We start from the raw sequence: 20272 nt of genomic DNA, 5'->3' as shown, positions 1-20272 counted from the left end.
CACCTTCCGCATTCTGTGACTAGCTTGGAGGTTTGTGTTTGTCCTGCCACCTGCAGCAAGGCTTTCCTAGATCTGGCTGCTTCTTCCTCTCTGCAAGCACTGTTTGGAGTCTTTGTCTACACCAATTACCCTGTCCTCTCTTTGTGTTTGTATAGCTCTCCTCCCTGTAATACTGGGACCTTCAGTATGTTTCCACAGTAGCTGAGCTTTCTGATCCAACAAACCATACACCTAAATCTTGCGTGGTCAATAAATGCAAACCAGGATTCGAAGAGCAAAAGTTTAGTATTCCTGACTGAGGCACAGGTCTTGCACAAGAGCCACATGCAGCTGAGTCACATAAGGGCAAGCGACCGTGCTGATTTACTGTCTCTGAAAACAGGCCACATGCAAACTGTGTACGAGGTGTGGGCAGGCTGTGAACAACGCTTTGGCAACCTCTGGTGTATGTTTCAATGCAATTGAAAGGCTGACAGTCTCAGAAGAAGCTGCAGGTGGAGTTCATCTCACTTCATTTCAGGCATCTAGTCACACTGACCGCTTTCATGGACAGCACGGAGAATTCCAGGGCAAAACTGAGCTGAGGTCTGTAACGTCATAGACATCTGTCCTTCAGTTCAGTCCCAGTCTGTGCATTTCTCTCTGACAGATGAAAGGGTAGCCCAGAGTGACTGGCTTGCGCAGTGCGTGTTTTGTGCAGTCAGGTGAACGCCTCCCAGAAACCTTTAAATTCTTTAATTTTCAATACGCTTATAATGTGCTGAGAGTGAGTTATCAGTCTTAATTTAGCCGTTGTTCTTGCTAGTTTGAATGAAGGCATTTGCATTTCTGTACCATCTCCAATGTTATAATCAGAGCAGTTAACGTACATGTTTGCAGAGCCTGGGCAAGTGAAATCTTGGTCTGATAATTAGAATTTCAAGGTAGTATGGTAGAAATGGCAATAATGAAAATTTCTAGAAGAGTTCTAACACTTTTATTTTTGCACGGTAACTGAAGTACCAGTATGTGATAACTTAATGGAGATGCATTAAATCAAAACCAATGCAGAATGAATTTAATAGTAAATGTGAATAGCTGTATTTTGTTTACATTTGCTAGCAATTATTGTTTAAATTGAGTGCTTAATTGTTTGGAAAATAATGGATGATGTTACATTAATACATTTAAATAATACTGTTCTGTCTCCTACTTTTTGCACAGAAGACAGTAAGAATTTTTTGTGGTGGAAACTATCTGTAGGGTTTTATATAAATGCTCTAGCTGGGGTTGTTTTGACTGTACAGGAAGACTTCAGTTAGACAATAGTACTGTAACTTGAAAATCACTTTTTCCTGAAATAAAAACTGGTTTATCGTGATAATGATTAATACCTAACTCTGAAATACCTACTTAATTCTGCTAGAGAAATATGTATTTAATGGTTGAATTGAAACATTGGGAAATTGAGACTCCTTTTAGACCTAAAATGAAAACTTCAATACAAAAAGGAACTGGAGTGGGGTTTTGTTTGTTTTGGGCTTTTTTTGCAATTAGAAGGAGGGATAGCTTGGATCACGTCTTGGATGTAATTTGCTTTAATAGAGCACCTATTCACACACATATATTGTGATGTATAACTTTGGTAAGGATTTTCTTAACATGCAGGTTCCTGGAAAAAATATTTGTACTAAAATCTGTCTGGCGGTAGCAATTCACGTCTCATCTCTGCAGTTGTATTTTTTCTTCCCCCTGGTTCAATAAAATATTAACCACAGCCTTGAATTTTTTGGGCCTTACTTGCTTTGTCATATTCCCTCATTGTTGTGTTTACATATGTCACTAGTTTTATGAGTGGCTTCCAGTTTGGGTTTAAAAAAAATAAAAATTTTAAAGTATTTGGACCTTTAGTCTTTTGTATATGTAGAGTTTATTTCAGGTTTTCTGTTTCCTTAGCAGATTCTTTTAACAGATCAATTTCTACCTGTCATAATTAATACCGGTATTGCAGTGGTATGGCTAAACAATTTTAACTATGAAAATCTTTCTGAAGCAATTATGAGCAGTTCTTCATAAGATGTTATCAATATTTATTAGGCATCATGCAACTTGCATACTGCTTTTTTTTTCCTCTCTCCCTTAAATTTCCCTGATAGCCCCTAATTTGTACCAGGAAATTTAATGGAGTTGTAGGAAATGTACAAAGAGTGGGAACTGTGACTACAATACAATTTAAGACAGATTTTTGGGAAGGGCTGGATAAGCATGCTTAACTTTACATGTTAATATTTCTATTGGTTCTGTGTATCCAAAGCAATACCGGTCCCAGGTGATTAGAAGTGACTTTGCTTTTTCAGACCTTAACACAGAGAAGAACTTGCAGTATGTTGTAGTTTCGTTTCTTTGTATTATGTATGTATTTGTGAACTGTAGTCCTAGAGCAAGACTTCGTATAAACATGGGGGGAGGAAGGGAAGGTAGTTCCTGTCTTAGAGGAAACAAGACAAGTGATGGCTGTGGAGAGAAAGAAGGAAGTACCCCAGGAAATCATGGAACAGTTGTTGATTGGTGTGTTGTACTCAAGGATATGTGGTTCTATAACAAATAAGTGATTTCATCAAACATACAATAACTTGTACTTCTAAAGACTTGGTTGTTGCTTGATAACTAATTTTTCAGTCGTGCTATCAGAGCACCAATCCTGTAACTGGTGAAATGCTGAGCGAGTTCTTGGCTTTCTAGCAAGTGTGAAGAGCCAAGTACATATTGTATTTAATGTCTGGATTTTTTTCCCTTTTCTTGTGCTTAAACAATTAATCTCATATGTAGATTAGCAAGCATTTGGAAATAATTTTATTGCGTAATACCTTAATCAGTGCCAGTAGTTGCTTGGCTGTAGAGACTACTCCCCGGCTGTAGGATTTCAGATATAGTTAATTGTATATATTCAAGGAATTTATAGAATTATTTTGTTGAACTGTGGTGACAGTCCAACAGAATTATGGATTGTACTTAAATGGAAGTCTTTATTAATTCCCTTTCCCCCAAATCTTATATGTGTCCTGCCGCTAGCAGGAATTTACATCATGCTTTTTAACCATGGTATAGCCCTCTATAGTTTCTTTATGTACTAGTTTCATGATTTGCATTATACTATATATTTTGTGTACCCCATACATATTATTCATTATTTGTATTGCTTTGGTATCTGAGATCCTAGTTAAAGATGAAGACAGTGTTCTCTTCCTTTTTTGTGGGTGCTATAAACAGAACGTCATGGATGAAGACTTTATTAGAAAACAAAAGAGAACACACAAATACATGCAGGTAAAGGACTATAAAGAAGCAATGGAGGAAACATAGATCAGTAAGTTAAATGGCAGTTGCAGCTTGCCAATGGCCCAATTACTGACCAAGTGTTATTTTGTAATAGAAAAGAAACATCAAGGAGTGCTTTGCAGGGAAATAGAACAAGGTTTTATGGATACTTGTTGGCAGTTCCTTCTGAATACAAGACCAACATAGGAAAATCTGTCAGGCTGGTGTGTTTTCAAACAGGGAAGACAGTGCCAAAGACTAGTTTCATTACTTTAATGACAGAATATCTTAACATTTTGTTACTGAATGGGAAAGTTGTGTGAGTTTTCACAGCACCATGGTGCCTAACCCCTTGCCTGTTTTTGACGTATCAGAGAAGGGATATATGCAGGATTTATGCATGTTGTCATATGACTATGAGAACCCGAAGAGAGAGAGGGTATAGGAGGGTATTCTGGTTATGAAGCTGACGATTTGCATAGGGAGAAAGGAGATCGGGCTTATGAGAAAGAGCAAAACATCGCTTATATATGTTGTCTTTACCATTAGTAGAAAGACTGAAAGGAACTTTAGTGGTATGAGTTTATATGGTACAGACAGAGTTTATCATCAGTCTCCAGGGTAGGATCCACAGCTCTTTTAGTCCTTTCTGCCCTGTTCTTAAGGCCTTTAGTAACACTTATCTGAATCCCATGCTGAAAGCCAAGGCTGTTACTCTTTGTCCTGCCATCAGCAGAGAGAGCATGGTGTGGTTTTGGGTTTTTTGGCTTTGCATCATGTTGGGTTTTGGTTTGGTAGTGTGGTTTGTTTTGTGTTTAGTTATTTTTGTTTGTTTGTTTTTTAAGCCTTATTGAAAGAATTGGTAGGTTTTGAAGGCTGGGTTGCCTGGTTTGTTTTTTTTTTTTTAATTCTGGCAGCTAGGAAGGACAGATGATGTGTGACACTGTAACAGACAGACCTGTACTGTCACTAGAAGGATAGTTTTGTCCTCTCAGCTAGTGCTTCAAAATATAACTTAAGAATATGTTCAGAGAAACAGGCCAGTGCAGGTAGAATTTGGATTTTTATGGTCTGTGGCTGTAAAGTTCTCTTTTATTCTGTTGTTTGTTTGTTTGTTTGTTCTTCTCTCTTGTTTCTTTCCTGATTTTTGGGTTTGCTATAAGTTGCTTCAGGAAGGAATGTACTTGTACATTTAGAGAAATGGAGGAGTTTTAAGTAACACAATGTAGAAGAGTTTGCTGTCAAACCTTTTTTTTTAATTTATAAGATCTACTGAGTTTAAACTGAGTTCCAAAACTCAGGAAGGAGGTAAAGCTGAAAGGCAGTGTTTTCATGTTGGCAGCAGGAGCATGCTTAGTAATGGAGGAGCAACCTTAGTATCATTTGAATGACATGATAACAAAAGAATTGTGGTAAGAGCAAATTATTATTTGTTTATTATGTTTATAATGTTTTATAAAAAAAAATAATGTTTATTAGCTGCGTGAGCTCAGTCTCCTTTTGTGTTTTAGTGTTAATAGTCTAGAGGCAAATTTGACCCATCAAGATCTATAATTCTGTGTTTTCTTTTACATCTCTTTAATGCGTGTACTGTGTATAGTACTGTGTATAGTGCATGTGTGTAATGGGTATACTAAGTCCAACTGGTATGCAATGTGGCTGTCTGTCACAGTTTTAACTCTAAAGATTCTCGAGTGACATGGAGGAATGGGACACAAAGTCTGATTTGACTAAGGTCATACTAAGAACCTGTGGCACACCTCCTGGTTCTGTGCTTACATCCTAGAAGTCATCCTCATCCTTTAACAAACCCTATTCCAAAAGTTAAACTGGCAACTTTTTATTTCTTCAAACTAAATTTTCACGTAAGTTTTCTCAAATCATTATGTTGATATGTTTCATTTGACTGGGGTTGTGTAATAAATAAAAATAAGCAATCTTGGTGGCATTTCATCGGAATTAGTAGTTCTTAGCTGCACTAGAAGAAACAAGGAGACCACGTAGTTTATTTATTTATTTTTTTTTCATTATACGGATAAGGCTATAGATGCAGTTTGGGATATGCATAAAGAATAGATCTGCAGTGTTAGACATATTTTACATGAGGGATTAAATTCTTATGTGGTATCTAGTTTATTTGAACTAAATAAAAGGATTGTGCATATGTAAAGTAGTTCTTGAGCTCTGTGCCTTGATACAGGCAGAGCATAATACTGGCCTCTTAGGCTCCTCTCGAGTCTTGGCAGAGCTCTTAAAGCAGCTGCATCATATATGGCCCATACGTTAGGCCAGATGGCCTGCAGCCGCTCGCACTGTCCGTACTGAGGCAAGCTCTCACTTTGAAGTGGTCTGGGACAGCTTTGATGAAGAATTGCTGCTGTCTCCGACTTCACTGGTGTGCCCCAGTTTCTGTGCTGCACCTCAGGTTAAGATTGGCAAAATAAGGAGAGCTGCAAAAGCATTTTTCAGTGTCTTAATTTAAAATACTGAGTTCAGTAAGCCTTTAAGTACCAGATTAACACGTCTCTTTTTCTGATGTTTGTCCTAACAAAAAAATTCTAGTACTGTGATTATGCAATGGAATGCATATTGATAGCATTGCATCTTTTTAGAACGTATTGTTTAGTAATCAGGAACAAAAGCAGAAAGCACTTGAATGTTTCATTTTTCCTGTGTTTTTCAGATGGTGGTAAAAACTTTCATGGATATGGACCAGGACTCAGAAGATGAGAAGCAGCAGTATCTCCCATTAGCCTTGCACCTTGCATCTGAATTCTTCCTCAGGAATCCCAATAAAGATGTGCGCCTCCTTGTAGCATGTTGCTTGGCTGATATCTTTCGTATCTATGCTCCTGAAGCTCCATATACTTCCCATGACAAACTTAAGGTAAAAATGCTTTATAAAATAAAGGCTTTCTTCCTACTTCATTCTCTTATTGAGGGGAAAAAAAAAAACCAACCACCACCACTCCCCCCTCCCCCCAAAAACCCCCAAAACCAAACAAAACAAAAAACTGAGAAATTTTTTTGTTTACTTGCATTTATACTGTTGCTCAGTTTTATTGAAGAGATGTTGCTTTGAATGAGTGTTGCTTTGAATGAGATGTTGCTGTGAATCAGTGTAGTACTTTAAGGGCCAGAGATGTGTTAAAGAACACTAGATAACCAGTATCCGTATCGGTGATAGCTTTCTGTCAGTGCCAAAAAAGACAATTTAATGTTCTCAGTATCATAAGTTTGTAAATGTGGGTAGGTGTCACTTCTAAAGTGTGGTATTTTTACTCTCTTATGAATCAAGCTTGTAAACACTTTATCGTTTTTTGACAGGACATATTCTTGTTTATTACAAGACAATTAAAAGGCTTGGAGGACACGAAGAGCCCTCAATTTAACAGATACTTTTACTTGTTAGAGGTAACACAATAATTGTAACTTTCAGTAGGTGGTATTTGCTCTGTAAGCCTAAGAAATGTAATCAGTCTTTCTCCAAATGTGCCAGAATGCCTGGGAAATTTTTTTTATTCTGTAAATCACACCAACTCATTAAAGTTCAATGCATTGCTCCTTTTAGCAGTTATAATTCTGTTTGCATTTAATAAGTTCATGCAGCCTATAGTTGAGGAAACATTAAAACGATTGGTGTTTATTAACATTTAGCCTTTGTCTTACAGTTCTATACATTGTTTTTCATATCGTGCACCCTTAAGGTTGTATTACCTCATCAAGAGAGAATTTCAAATGCTGATTAAAATGCAAATCTGCTTATATTGATGATGGGAGGAATATAAGATTTTTGTTTAAAAAAATTAGAAAAATCTACTCTTGACAAGAAATGTGGGTGATTTATCGGTGTGTGTTTAGAAACAGTATCTTGTTTGTAAACCTTTTATTGATGTTTAAAACTGTATTGTTTCATAGCATGAAGAAAAAAAAGTCTAGAAACGTGGACTTATTAACAATTTCTGCCAATCAGCTTTTATTCATAAGAAATCAGGTTATCCTATATTTAGTTTTTTTCTGGATGTGTGTTGCAAAGCCCCTTTGTGTTAAGAGCTCTTTATATTCAAAGCAAATATCCAGTCTCTTTCCCCAAAGGGTTTACAATCTATTGTATAATGTTTTTCCTTAAATAGAAAAAATGTAACTAACATGATTATATTTATGTGACTTAATGTGAAGTTGTAATATCCTGAATATCCTATTTTTGTTTTAGAATTTAGCTTGGGTTAAATCTTACAACATCTGCTTTGAGTTGGAAGATTGCAATGAAATTTTTATTCAGCTTTTTAGGACTCTTTTTTCAGTTATCAAGTAAGTCGAATTGCCTCAATTATATTAAACTGTCAAAATATCATCAGTTTTGGGGTTAGACTGAATCCTTGCACAAATAAATACGTCTGAATAGAACTGTTCTTCCAAACAAGGAGATAAAGGGAAAGCAACTGAATGTTAATTACTGACGATATGGAGGGGTGTATTTCTAAAAGTAGATGTGTTTTAAAACTTCTTGTCCATGTTACAAGAATATACTTCATTCTGACTCATTTATCTACATTTGTATTTCCATGGTTGTGATTTTCTTTTATTTTGTTTTGTTTCACTTCTTAATGCAAAGCTAGGGTGTTGTAGGGTTTTGAAGATTTCTGTAAGAGAGGAAAGGCACATAAAATAACTTGGAGTTTTGAGATGTGGAGAGTGTAAGGGAGCACAAGCTGGACAGCATTAGACATTGTTTCTTAACAGTACTGTTAATATTTGTCAGGGTCTGAAAATTTTCTATTGATAATATTCTTTATCATCTTAGTAATAGCCACAACCAGAAGGTACAAATGCACATGCTGGATTTGATGAGTTCTATCATCATGGAAGGCGATGGAGTAACTCAGGAGCTGCTGGACTCCATTTTGATTAACCTCATTCCTGCACACAAGGTCTGCAAAGTAAAATATTATAGTAGCATAACATTGTAACAATAATTTTTATTTATTTTTGCTTGTTTATCTCTCCACACACTTTAGCCATCACACCACCTTCCCCCCGCCCCCAGCCTTGTAACAGTGGATTGAAAATTTCCTTTGGGAATTATTTGATGCTGTTCATTAGCTATGTTTAGATTATTCAGTATCAAGAGATTCTGCTACTTGCCACCTCAGGAACTCTCTACTGAAACAGAAATAAAATATTTTCAAGCAAATGTAATATGCAATAAGGAAGACATTACATCTTAAGGGCTGTGGGTTGTTGGTTGTTTTGGTTTTTGGCTTTTTTGTTTTTTTTTTTTAATTGAAAAGATGTGAAGTATTTTTTTATTTAAAATAAAAAAAAGAAGGGGGGGGGGGAGAAACTTCCCCAAGATTTCTGTGGTGACCTGCTGCTTGCCTCAGCTTGCCAGTCAGACTCCCCTCCACCTCCCTAGTTGTGTTCCACCCTGCCCACTGTCCTTCCCTTTTAATAAAACCTAATTATTGCCTGAAGTGGTGTACTTTTTTTTTTTTTTTTTTTTTTAGTTAGTTGGTTGGTTGGTTTTAGTGCTCCCTATTCTTTTGCGAGTTCCGTAATCATCCTGCCCTTTGCAGACTTCAGCATCCCTTTAACTCACTAGAAGTCACCCCCCGCTTCTTCCTAGAGGAGTCTTATGTGAGCCTCTCCTGGCAGATTGCTGCTGTCATGCAGGTGTTGTCTTAGCCCAACTACACAGCTGCTTCAGCAGGTTTTTCAGAGATTCACCCTTTACAGTCAGCTTCATGAACTGTCACTGATGCTTTCCTTCCGGTTTCATCGTGTGACTTATTATCTCGTCACTGGGTCTGCAGTTGAGCTTTTGAAGTACCTTTACCATAATGGCTAAAATAAAGTTGAAAGGATAATAAACCGAACTCCCTTAGCCATGAAATCAGGGAAAGTGAGATGCCAGGCTGGTGTTGCCTTGCATTGACCAAGGAAATTTCCTTGCTAAAACACTTGTGCTTCTTACTGAAAACTGTATGGAGAACAGTAAGTTTCAATTATGAGTAAATGAACTGTACTCTGATTACCGAGTATGTGTTTCTGTTTGTTCATTTATTAATTTAAAATAGTGACAATATTAAGGCAGCTCCATCCATGACTACATAATTAAAGTTAAATTAGCGCATAAAAGTAGGGGGTTTTCCTTTGGTTACCTGAAGAGGGAGAATTCATAGAAATGTATAGCACAGGAGTGACTAAGCCATGGCCATTGTCATTCACCTGTGAAATCTTAGCAATGGGTGTATAAAAGTATCTGTCAGCTGAGGTCAGTTTACATTCCTTCTGTCGTGACCATGAGATGGGAATATCGTTCTGCCAGCTAATTTTTATTGACAGCAACAAGATGATATCTTATTAAAACTGTTAACAAGAAGGGAGGCCTCTTATAACAATAGAAAAAGAGTCCTTTGAAATATGCCGTTCCTTCTAAGTTGTTTCTAATCAATTATAGGCAGTAGAGATCAGGAGTGGAAATAGAGGAGTGGAGATGTGTATGTCAGGTGCTGGGTGATGCTATTAATGATGGTGGGCGTTGCTCTGAGGGTGCAAAGACCTGGTAAACCTTGTACAATGGAGCAACGTGTTGTGACTACTCGGTGTAGGCAAAATAGAAGTGAATATGGTCCTTTGGCATTAACATGGTTAGCTAATTTTGCCTAATGGAGGAAATTCTCAAGCAAGGGTCTGATAAAGAGGGAGGTAAACTTGGTGTAAATATTGGGTTGTGCTGCATTGAGTATGTTGGCCTCTAGGCTGGTGGCCAGTCCTTGCTGGCTCTTGGCCATCATGACTTAGGAAATAATAAGCTGTAGTCAGTGCTCGCTATCATACTTTGGTCAGTATTTTGGTCTGTTTTAATTTGTTTGTTTCCTGTAACAATAGAACTTAAACTGTTCTTTACCATGGCAGTTACAAAAAAAAAACCCAACAACAAAACAAACAAACAACAGAAAGTTCTTTAGTCTGCTCTGCCTAGCAGAGTTTGACTGCAGTAATTATGTACTTTCGTGAACACTTCTCCTAGGAAATTCTGTGATTGTATTAATTGTTTGTTCTTAGGTATGTAAATGAGAAGCACCATAGCTTTAAAAGCACAGTTTGGGTTTTTTTGTAGAGAACATATAATAACAATACTTTTATGTCTGTGCAAAGCAATTGAGTACTAGTTATTCTCTGCTACGACATTAAAAAAAGTACCAGTGTGGCTAGACTGTTACACTTAATGGAAGTTCGTCTTTGTAAAGGAGCTGAAATATGTGTTTGGGATAATGTATTCTGTTCCATTTTGGTGGGGTTGTTTTGTTTTTGTTGTTTCGTGGTTGGGTTTTTTTTCTCTTCTAGGCTGTTTTGGTGTTTGGTTCTTTGGGGGGTTTTCGGGTTTGGTTTGGGGTTTTTTTGTTTGGGTTGCTGTTGGTTTGTTGGTTTGGGGTATTTTTTTATCTCTGGAGAGTTTGTCTAGGGGAAAAAACCCCAACACAGCTTCATTGCAAGGAATCTTTGAAGCTGTATCGAAGATCCAAATAAAATACATTTTCTGTAGGAGATTGGTAGTCCTTTAGTTTAATACAGACGTACCTGCCAACAAGATTTTTATCGTGGTCTGGAGAGAAACTGTTTTGTTTTGAATTTGAGAAGAGTTTATACGTATCTGTCTCTCTTCTATAAAGAGATATCAGTTTAGTGCTATGGTGACTGAGGAAATACTTGTTTGCGCCTTTGGCCGTTTGTTTCTCTTTACTATCAGTTGATGAACTGTTTTTCGGTTTGTCATCTCATCAGCTAAAAGAACACGAGGGAGTCATTCTCAGTGTAGACTTGCCAAATGCTGTCTTTCCAAGAATCAGTCGTCCTTAGGTTTTGCCTGTATTTTGTCTGCAGTCATTTGTAATTTTCACGGCAATCAGCTAATCCATCTTCCTTTTTTTTTTTTTCCTTCCCCCCCCACCTCCAAGCTGCATTAATCCCTAGACGAGATGAGATACTGCATATTGGGTTTTGTGCAGATTTAGACAGCCACATTTTTCAGATGTGCAGCTACATTCCTTATCTTGCCCGAGAGTAATAAAAACAATGTTCAGATTTGTCATGTTGCAATCAAATGTTTACTTGGAAAGTTTGTAGCTGCCTCTGCTGAAGTGTAGGTGCTTTCTGTGGGCTATCTCAGAGCACACAGTACAGCCCATGGAGAAGTCAGTGCACAGTTTTACCTTCTAGACATGGCTGAACTTTGCTACAGGGTGGGTCTTTAAGGAATATGTAAGTTAGACTAGTTCATTTTTCATTGGAAAAATTTGGTGCGTGTTAATTATCAAAGTATGAAGGTGTAATATTGTTTCTTCAAAATTTTTAATGTGATTGCATGTGAAAACTTCTTATAGATATGAATGTAATGCTAGAGGTAACAACCAGAGTGACAAAGTCTTAGAAGAATGTGCAAGAAGTGATGGTTTTGGGTTAGATCATTCTAGTGTGTGGAAAACTAGATTTAAGATTTGTCTGTAGTTTTGGAATTAACAGAACTGAATTTAGATAGCTTTGAAAACAAATAGATTGGTGGTAAAACATACCTTTCTAAAGTCATGATCTTTTAAGGTTGGGAGAGAAAAATAAAGTCATCTGAAATAGTTTGTCTCTTTAAAATTTTATTATTATTATTATTTTTTCTTTATTTCAGAACCTTAATAAACAAGCATTTGATCTTGCAAAAGTCCTGTTGAAAAGGACCGTCCAGACCATTGAACCGTGTATTGCCAATGTATGTAAATTAATTAATCCATGTTAGCTACAAGTAACGAGTGTTCCTGTTACTGTCTTGATTTGTTGAAGATTTGTTTGTTTGTTTAAAAATATTGTTTATAAAAGGCACATTTTGTAATGCAGCTAAGAGAATATAATTTTCCAAATAGGATATTATTAGCTCAATTGTTAAAGAAGTATGTCAGATGTTTCAAATAAGGGAAGAGGAAATTAATTTTTACCCATCTCAGTCTGAAGTTAAGCTTAAATCTAGGCTGTGAAAACAGGTGACCACCAAAATACCCTGTTGCAATAAACGGAATTGTTAGTACTTCATATGTCCAGCAACCAGGCAGCCTAATTTCATACCAAGCTCTAGGATGAAGCATTTCAAACTACCAGCTCTTTACTAGATGCTTTTTTTCCCCATCATAAATGTGTTTTAGTTGTAAAGACTAAAAGAATGGAGTTTCTTACAAGGCTTCCTTCTACTGTAATACCTGTTGTTGAATGTCAATGTTGTATGTTCTGCCTATTAAAATAGCTACTGCAGTCTTGTGGGGGATGTAGCCTGGTCCATTCTGTTGCCTTCCCTTGGCGCTGAAGCCCATAGAATTGTTAAAAGCCGGAGTAGTTTATAAAGGGAATTAGGCAAATTCATAAAAGATTAATCAGTAAGTATTTGAAAGCTCAAGGAGTCTCACTAACAAGTACCACTTTCCAACTCCCCTGTTTCTTTAAGCTTTTGTAATTAGTCATAGCTGGAAACAGGATAGTGCATAGAGTGACCTTTGAGTTGATTTAATATTATTATTCTTACTTTCTTATTCAAGTGTGTAATAGCTTTGTAGCATTTGCACTGCTCAAATAATATTAATATTAACCCACAGTATCTAATAGGAAGTATATTAAGCATATTAAAATTTAACAAATCCAAAAGAAATCATTCATATTTTAAGCTACTTTTTTTTTTTCTGTTAGATCACTAACAACCTTGATACATTACCGTCAAATATCACAAGACACATCGTAAAGTCATCTGACATTCTTTAAAATGGATTAAAAGTAGAAGTAGAGAAGCTTCTTTTTCAACATTTGGTGATCTTCAATTTGGATTGGTTTTAAATGATAAGAAAATTAAAAATAAAATACAAAATTTGTTTCTCAACTTCTAGTGGACGATATGCATTTTAAATTAACAATTCTGTTATTACGTGTTAATTTTGCTGACAAGATGGTTATTGATATTATAAATTATCAAATTACCATGAATGAATCATTCCTAAAAGAAGTGATAGAACTGAATTATGAAGGATGTTTGTTTGGTAATTTGCTTGAGCCAAAACTGTAAGGCTGAAATGCTTTGATGTAAAGAAAAAAAATATGTATTGAGTGCCTTCCATTAGAAATAAAGCATTAATGATACTATGTTAAAATATTTTTTTAAAATAGTGTTTGCATTAATGAAGGAAAATCTGCTAAATAATATTGTTTGTATTCTAGTTTTTTAACCAGGTTCTGGTACTGGGAAAGTCTTCAGTAAGTGACTTATCAGAACACGTGTTTGACTTGATACAAGAGCTTTTTGCCATAGATCCTCACTTACTGCTATCTGTCATGCCACAGCTTGAATTCAAGCTGAAGGTAGGTGACAATGATGCTTTGGACGAGTAATAAAAGTTGTGTGGATATTAAGAGTGCAGAGCTGTAGATTTAATAAGTGTTCTACTGGAGGGATAAAAATTTAATATTTATCACTTTAAAATAAAGAGAAATGTAATATTGAAGGAAGGACACAGGAAAGTTGTACATAGCTGTGTGCTTTCTGTGCTGGCAAAGGTGTATTATGCACACAAAATATATAATCATTATATCTAATACAAAAGTTATATGTACTTAATCTTTGGATTTCAGCGGAAATTTTATAAAGTAATTAGGTTGTGGTTGGCTTATCTCATGAAATGCAGGTATGTCAGATTCAGTATTGATTTGCAGAATTTTCTTTTCCGAAATAATGTTTTAATAAGAGAAGAAGCATCTCCAAATATTTTCTCAGATTTGTCATAATCAGATAATAAGACAGCTGACTTCTTTTGAATCCTTGGAAATAGCTAATTCATCCTGATGTGGGGGCTTGGGTTTTTTTAATTAAAAAGCTATTTGTCTTTCATAAGATTGTAAATGGACAAGAGAAGTAATTTTATGTGTGTGCATACAGGGTATGCATACAGGGTAAGGTGACGATAAACAAAAATAATCAAGAAATAGGTATTTGGTGAAATTGCATATATCTTTTATCATGCACATCTATTTTATAACATCTTAATTTTCGGTTTAATTTTCCACACACGTAAAATAGTCTTAAACTCTATTTTAAAACAAAAATAAGATTGTTCATTGTTGAAATTGTTAGGGATATATGTTATAAAAATTACTGTGTGGGGGTTTTTATTCCTGAAAGAGAAGGAGTTTTCAAAGCACAGCCATCTAGTCAGTGGCTGTATATGTTACCTTAATAGCTATTTGTGTATTTTTACTATATTCATCTAATTAGGGAGACTGAGGATTATCAGAAATAATGTCAAACTCACTTTCTAATCTAATTTATAAAAGTAGAAGGAAAAGGAAGCCAGAAATTGTTATTAAGATATTACAGATAATGATTTACAGTGCGTTTTTCATGTTTTGATTTTTAGAGCAATGATGGAGAAGAACGTTTGGCTGTCGTTCGACTTCTGGCTAAACTCTTTGGCTCCAAAGATTCTGATCTGGCCACACAAAATCGTCCTCTTTGGCAGTGCTTTCTTGGGCGGTAAGAGAAACGGGGAAAAAATTCTGAATTTCTGTTTTTATGGTTCTGAATTTTGTGATAGTATTGCGTTTTTCATAGGATATAACTGTTTGCTTGTATTTGAACAAGTTCTTTTGTTAAATCTTCGAAGCAGAGAATTGCATACAGTTATATTTTAGAATGAAGAAGCCTGAAGTACTGCTGCTATATTGATGTCTGCTATGACAATATAGGTTAGGTAGACAGCACATTGCATACATAGCAAAAATTACAGAATAGATACGCCAGCATTGTTTGAGATTTCATATTGTTCAGCTTTATCTGCAGCTATATGTGTTTTATTGGCATTTACCTTTTTGAGTGAAGAAATAATTCATTTTAAGTAAATATAGAAATGTATTATTTTTTAAAAAGTGAATGTTTTCAAATGCTACATGTTATATGGCAATTTATATTTTTATAATTTCATATATATATATAGAGAGAGAGGGAGAGAGACGAACACACATGGTTGACAGTGTATGGAGAATTATGTTCAAAAGTCAATGGACAAAATCCATTGGGTCAACATTTCATCCGCATATAGTCTCTTCATCCTTTAATTTTAGTCCTGACAATTTCACAAGAAATAACATAAAATTTGTATGAGGTACATTATGGAGATAAATTCAAAATATTTCTATTGTATTATTTTGCCATATAAAAGGATTCTAATAGTTAATGGAACATGCAATCAACATATGTTACTACATAGAGAATAATCTTGATTTGCAAGGCTAATTAAAAATTAACATTCATCATCTTCTGTCCCTCTAGGTTCAATGATATCCATGTCCCTGTGAGATTAGAGAGTGTGAAATTCGCCAGTCATTGTTTAATGAACCATCCAGACTTAGCAAAAGACCTCACTGGTGAGATGCTCATACAGAGGTTTAGAATAATTTAAGAAATGAGCAAGGAAGAATGTAATTATTTCTGTACATAGCAGTATAGTTCTAAAATGTATCAAGTCCAATGTTGGATGGAAGAGTTCACTACTGAATAATTGCTTTCTGCTGAAGACAAGTGCTAGTTATTAGAGAGGGGTGTGTGACGATGTGTGGGCTTTGTCAGAGGGAGTCGTTACAAAGCTACCCATTGCAGAATGAGTTTTAAAGTAATTTCAGATTCTAGTGAAACTTTAACAAGTCAAAGCAAATATTGATGAACATCTTGATTTATTTTCAAGAACAGTCAGCGTGTTCCCCAGTACTCTCTTCCACTGAGTTCAGAAAATGCCATTGTGCTGATCTAAACAATGAATTTTCTTTTTTTCGCTTCAGCATCGTTTTAACTATGAGCAGAATTTCTATTTCTTATGGCATTCTTCCCACCTCCCCACTCCCCTTTATTATCAGTATATTCTAATCAGCTTTATTTCACTTCATCGCTTGTTGCAAATGAGGCTATTGTAAAAGCGATTCACTTTTATATTCTTCTGATATTTATAAGTATGTAATTGTTTTGTATTTAACGTAGAAAATGATGGAACAGATGTTTCCTGTAGGCAGTTACATGTTTAATAGATTATATGGTTGATTATGTGTGACTGACATTTAATTGTTCCGACATTATTAACAAATCAGAATACGTCATATGTACATAAAAAAGCGAAGCTTTTCATTGTTTCTGATCATAACAGAATATTTGAAGGTTAGATCACATGACCCAGAAGAAGCCATTCGACATGATGTTATTGTTACAATTATTACTGCGGGCAAGAGAGATCTTTCTTTAGTCAATGATCAGCTGCTTGGCTTTGTAAGGGAAAGAACGCTAGACAAACGGGTAAGTGTTAATATTTTATTTTCAGGAATATTGCTTCTAATGTAATTTGGTAAAAGTAAAACCAAAAAAAACAAAGCCACATAAATAGAGAATTTTAGAGTTGACTATCAACTTAGAATACTGTGGGGGAAAAAATAATTTTCTTACCAGAACATCTTAATGTAGATTCCATGTTACAGAGGCACCAATCAAGTGTTGTCAAGCAAATAAGGTCATTGACTTGTGAGGAACGCAGTCGTATTGGAACAGTATAAGAATTGCTGCATATGTTTAGGCCAAAGGTCCCTATAGCGCAGTTTAATTCTCATAGTCGTCAGTTTTGGCTTCCAGCAATTTGTCTTTTAAGGATTTTTAAATCTGCATGATCATGTTCATCACAGCTTTCGATGGAACTTTATTCCATGAATTTGTCAAGTTCTTTCTTGAACTTATTTATAAGCATCCATGGCATGTGCATCAGTAAATTCAAGTTTAATGCATGTGTGGAAAAAGTAACTTCACTTGTTTGTTTTGAACTTGTCTGATAATTTCACTGGGTATCTCATCGTTCTTGCATTATGTAAAATAATAAATATTCTTCGACACACTTACAATTAATAAATACGTATACCATATCTTCTCCACTCCTCTACTTTTCAAGCTAAATAATCACCTCATGAACTTCCACACAAATTGATTATTGCATACTTCTGATCATTCTTGTCTGGTTGTTCTATATCCTATTGGAACCAAGGTGACCAGACTCGGCCATGGCATTCAAGGTGTGCACCATATTGTGTACATACTTCATGATAATTTTTTTTCTCTTATTCTCTCTGTCTTTTATGCTATTTCTGAGCACTGAGCTGACTATTTTGGAAAACATCTATGTTGACTTGAGTATTTTCCCTGAATAATTTTAGATGATGCATTGCCCAGTACTCTATATGCGGAGTTAATGCAGATGGGAAAAATCTGACCTTATTTTGAGTTTCTTTCATTTCATATTGTAACAACTGAGTAGTGTAACATTTTTCTGCAGTTCCTCATTATAATGATAGATCCAACTGCCTCAGTAAATTTTATGCACGTTGTTCAGTTCATTGTCTAATAATTTTTCTTGTGTTCTGTCACGGATTCCCTTCTGAATCCATCAGTAGGTTCCCTTCATTCCCTTCATTGTGAAGACCAGTCATTTATTTCCACTCATCGTCTCCTATGTTTTAGTTAATAATTAATTCACAATGGGATTTTTATTTTAAGATCCTCTGGTGTGAGACTTTGGAATGCTTTTTGGGATCCTTGGTGCATTTTACTGGTATATTTGTGAGTCTGTTGAAATTTATTTTTTCTTGGTCAAAACTTCCCGTTATGTAAAATTTAATGACCGAGTCCCATGACTTCATTTTTCAGCAGTGCCTGCTCTTTGTAGTTGTTACTGTTCTGTTTCAACCTGTTTGCCCATTCAAAATCAGATATTCTGGTGAGTGGCACTCTGTTCTCTTGGGACCCTTCGGTTTCTTTCACATTTGCTGTGTTCAATCTGTTCATTGACAGATTGCAATAACAGAATAGTTAGTATTTGGTGTATCAATTCTAAATTCCTGAAGAAGTCATGGATGGGATACCACCTGGTCTTACTGATTTTGTTACTACTTGTTTTATTAATTTGTTTTAAAATGTCTTCTAATGACACTTTAAGAAACCTCTTCAGACCTCCCTCCTGGAATAAATCTTGTTTGTCTTTCAGCCCTACAAGGGTCTGGAAGGCTTCCTGCTTCGGAGACTTTGGTGAAGATATTTAATTAATATGCTTTTAATAATTTGGTTCTGAAACTTTTGCCATGCTTCATCAAGGATTTACCTTCAACTTGCCAGAGCTTATACTTTTTCCTGTTTACACTCTTTCAGATGTGGCTCTGTGCTCTTCAGAGGATGATCTTTTAATAGCAGGCATCACTGTGCTGTGTAGCCGTGTTGATTTTTTTTTTTTTTTTTTTGGTTATTGTTCCTTTTTGGTAGGGGCATCCTTTCTATTCCTTATGTCACACTAGCTAGTTACTTTAATTCTTTTGAAATAATTTCTCTTTTTTATGTTCCCCTTTTTAATGTTAATGTAATGGATTTTGACAAAAGGATGTCCTCTTTGCACAATGAGAAATACTGATTTTGAGTAAGTTCACTATTATAAAGCAGCTCTTCAATTAGTTGTACCTGCAGCTTGACCTCGCACGTTTCGCAGGAGTGATTAAGACCACCTTCCTCCTTTTTCAGCCATTAAAGAAACAAGCCCAGAAAGTCATTTTGTGAGATACAAAAATTTTTAGTGTAGCCACCACTTCCCACTGGGACTTCCACCTAGTCAGAATGGGATGATTGTTATTGTGTCTTCGGGCAAAGAGGAACCTTATGAAATTCAATAAGGGCAAGTGTAGGGTGCTGCACCTGGGGAGGAATAACCCCCCGCACCAGTACAGGTTGGGGGCTGACCTGCTGGAGAGCAGCTCAGCTGAAAGAGACCTGGGAGTCCTGGTGGACAACAGGATGACCATGAGCCAGCAATGGGCCCTTGTGGCCAAAAAGGCCAATGGCATCCTGGGGTGCATCAAGAAGAGTGTGGCCAGCAGGTCGAGGGAGGTCATCCTCCCCCTCTACTCTGCCTTGGTGAGGCCGCACCTGGAGTACTGTGTCCAGTTCTGGGCTGCCCAGTTCAAGGACAGGGAACTGCTGGAGAGGGTGCAGCAGAGGGCTACCAAGATGATTAGGGGACTGGAACACCTCTCTTATGAAGAAAGGCTGAGGGAATTGGGTCTCTTCAGTCTGAAAAAAAGATGGCTGAGGGGGGACCTTATCAACACTTATAAATACTTAAAGGGTGGGTGTCAGGAGGATGGGGCCAGGCTCTTTTCAGTGGTGCCTGGCAACAGGACAAGGGGTAATGGGCACAAACTTGAGCATAGGAAGTTCCACCTAAACACGAGGAAAAACTTCTTTACTCTGAGGGTGGCAGAGCCCTGGAACAGGCTGCCCAGAGAGGTGGTGGAGTCTCCGTCTCTGGAGACATTCAAAACCTGCCTGGATGTGTTCCTGTGCAACCTGCTCTGGATGACCCTGCTCTGGCAGGGGGGTTGGACTAGATGATCTCCAGAGGTCCCTTCCAACCCTGTGATTCTGTGATTCTGCATAGTGTCTCTGTTCTCCTTTAGCATGTCGCCATCAGCAAGAGGCAATCAGTTGTACAGCTGTAGTAGTCATTTCCACTACGCTAGGAATTTTCAGTTGGTGTAGCCTTAGACCCCGTGTGGTGGTAGTTAAATGTTCCTAATATGTTTGACTCTGTGATTTCACACCAGTCAGGGGTTTGCTGATATATTACACTTCAAGGTTAGGTGCCTTTTCAGGCATTCATCAGAGAAGAATAACTTTATCTCTAGATTATGTTTCTCTTACAAAAATCTCTGGAGAGAGCTTTAATGAAAGTACATCCTGAGAAGAAATTAAAATTGAGGATTGACTAGAAATGCCTACAAAAAATACTTAGCATTTGAAGGAGACCGTAACTATATAGCATGTCTTTCTAAATATAATCAGTGTTATAAAGTGAATATCAAGGACTTGTAAAGTTTCAGTATT

The 20272-nt window shown here is 36.4% G+C and overlaps 1 protein-coding gene across 2 annotated transcripts in view; it reads left to right on the top strand.

Annotated features, from left to right (window-relative positions):
- The window catches only part of PDS5A (PDS5 cohesin associated factor A), an 81382-nt gene that overhangs the window by 27511 nt on the left and 33599 nt on the right, over nucleotides 1-20272 (top strand). For both annotated transcript variants that reach the window (XM_063335672.1, XM_063335673.1), the window contains exons 3-11: nucleotides 5981-6184; nucleotides 6625-6711; nucleotides 7511-7608; nucleotides 8102-8228; nucleotides 11981-12061; nucleotides 13546-13686; nucleotides 14739-14854; nucleotides 15650-15744; nucleotides 16515-16660. In XM_063335672.1, the coding sequence (XP_063191742.1) occupies nucleotides 5981-6184; nucleotides 6625-6711; nucleotides 7511-7608; nucleotides 8102-8228; nucleotides 11981-12061; nucleotides 13546-13686; nucleotides 14739-14854; nucleotides 15650-15744; nucleotides 16515-16660 (1095 nt within the window). The remainder of the gene's footprint in view (nucleotides 1-5980; nucleotides 6185-6624; nucleotides 6712-7510; nucleotides 7609-8101; nucleotides 8229-11980; nucleotides 12062-13545; nucleotides 13687-14738; nucleotides 14855-15649; nucleotides 15745-16514; nucleotides 16661-20272) is intronic.

This window comes from Chroicocephalus ridibundus, chromosome 5 (assembly GCF_963924245.1).
Source record: "Chroicocephalus ridibundus chromosome 5, bChrRid1.1, whole genome shotgun sequence".
Taxonomy (NCBI): Eukaryota; Metazoa; Chordata; class Aves; order Charadriiformes; family Laridae; genus Chroicocephalus; species Chroicocephalus ridibundus.
The sequence above is the reverse complement of the archived record's forward strand: the minus strand, read 5'-3'. Positions and strand labels throughout refer to the sequence as shown.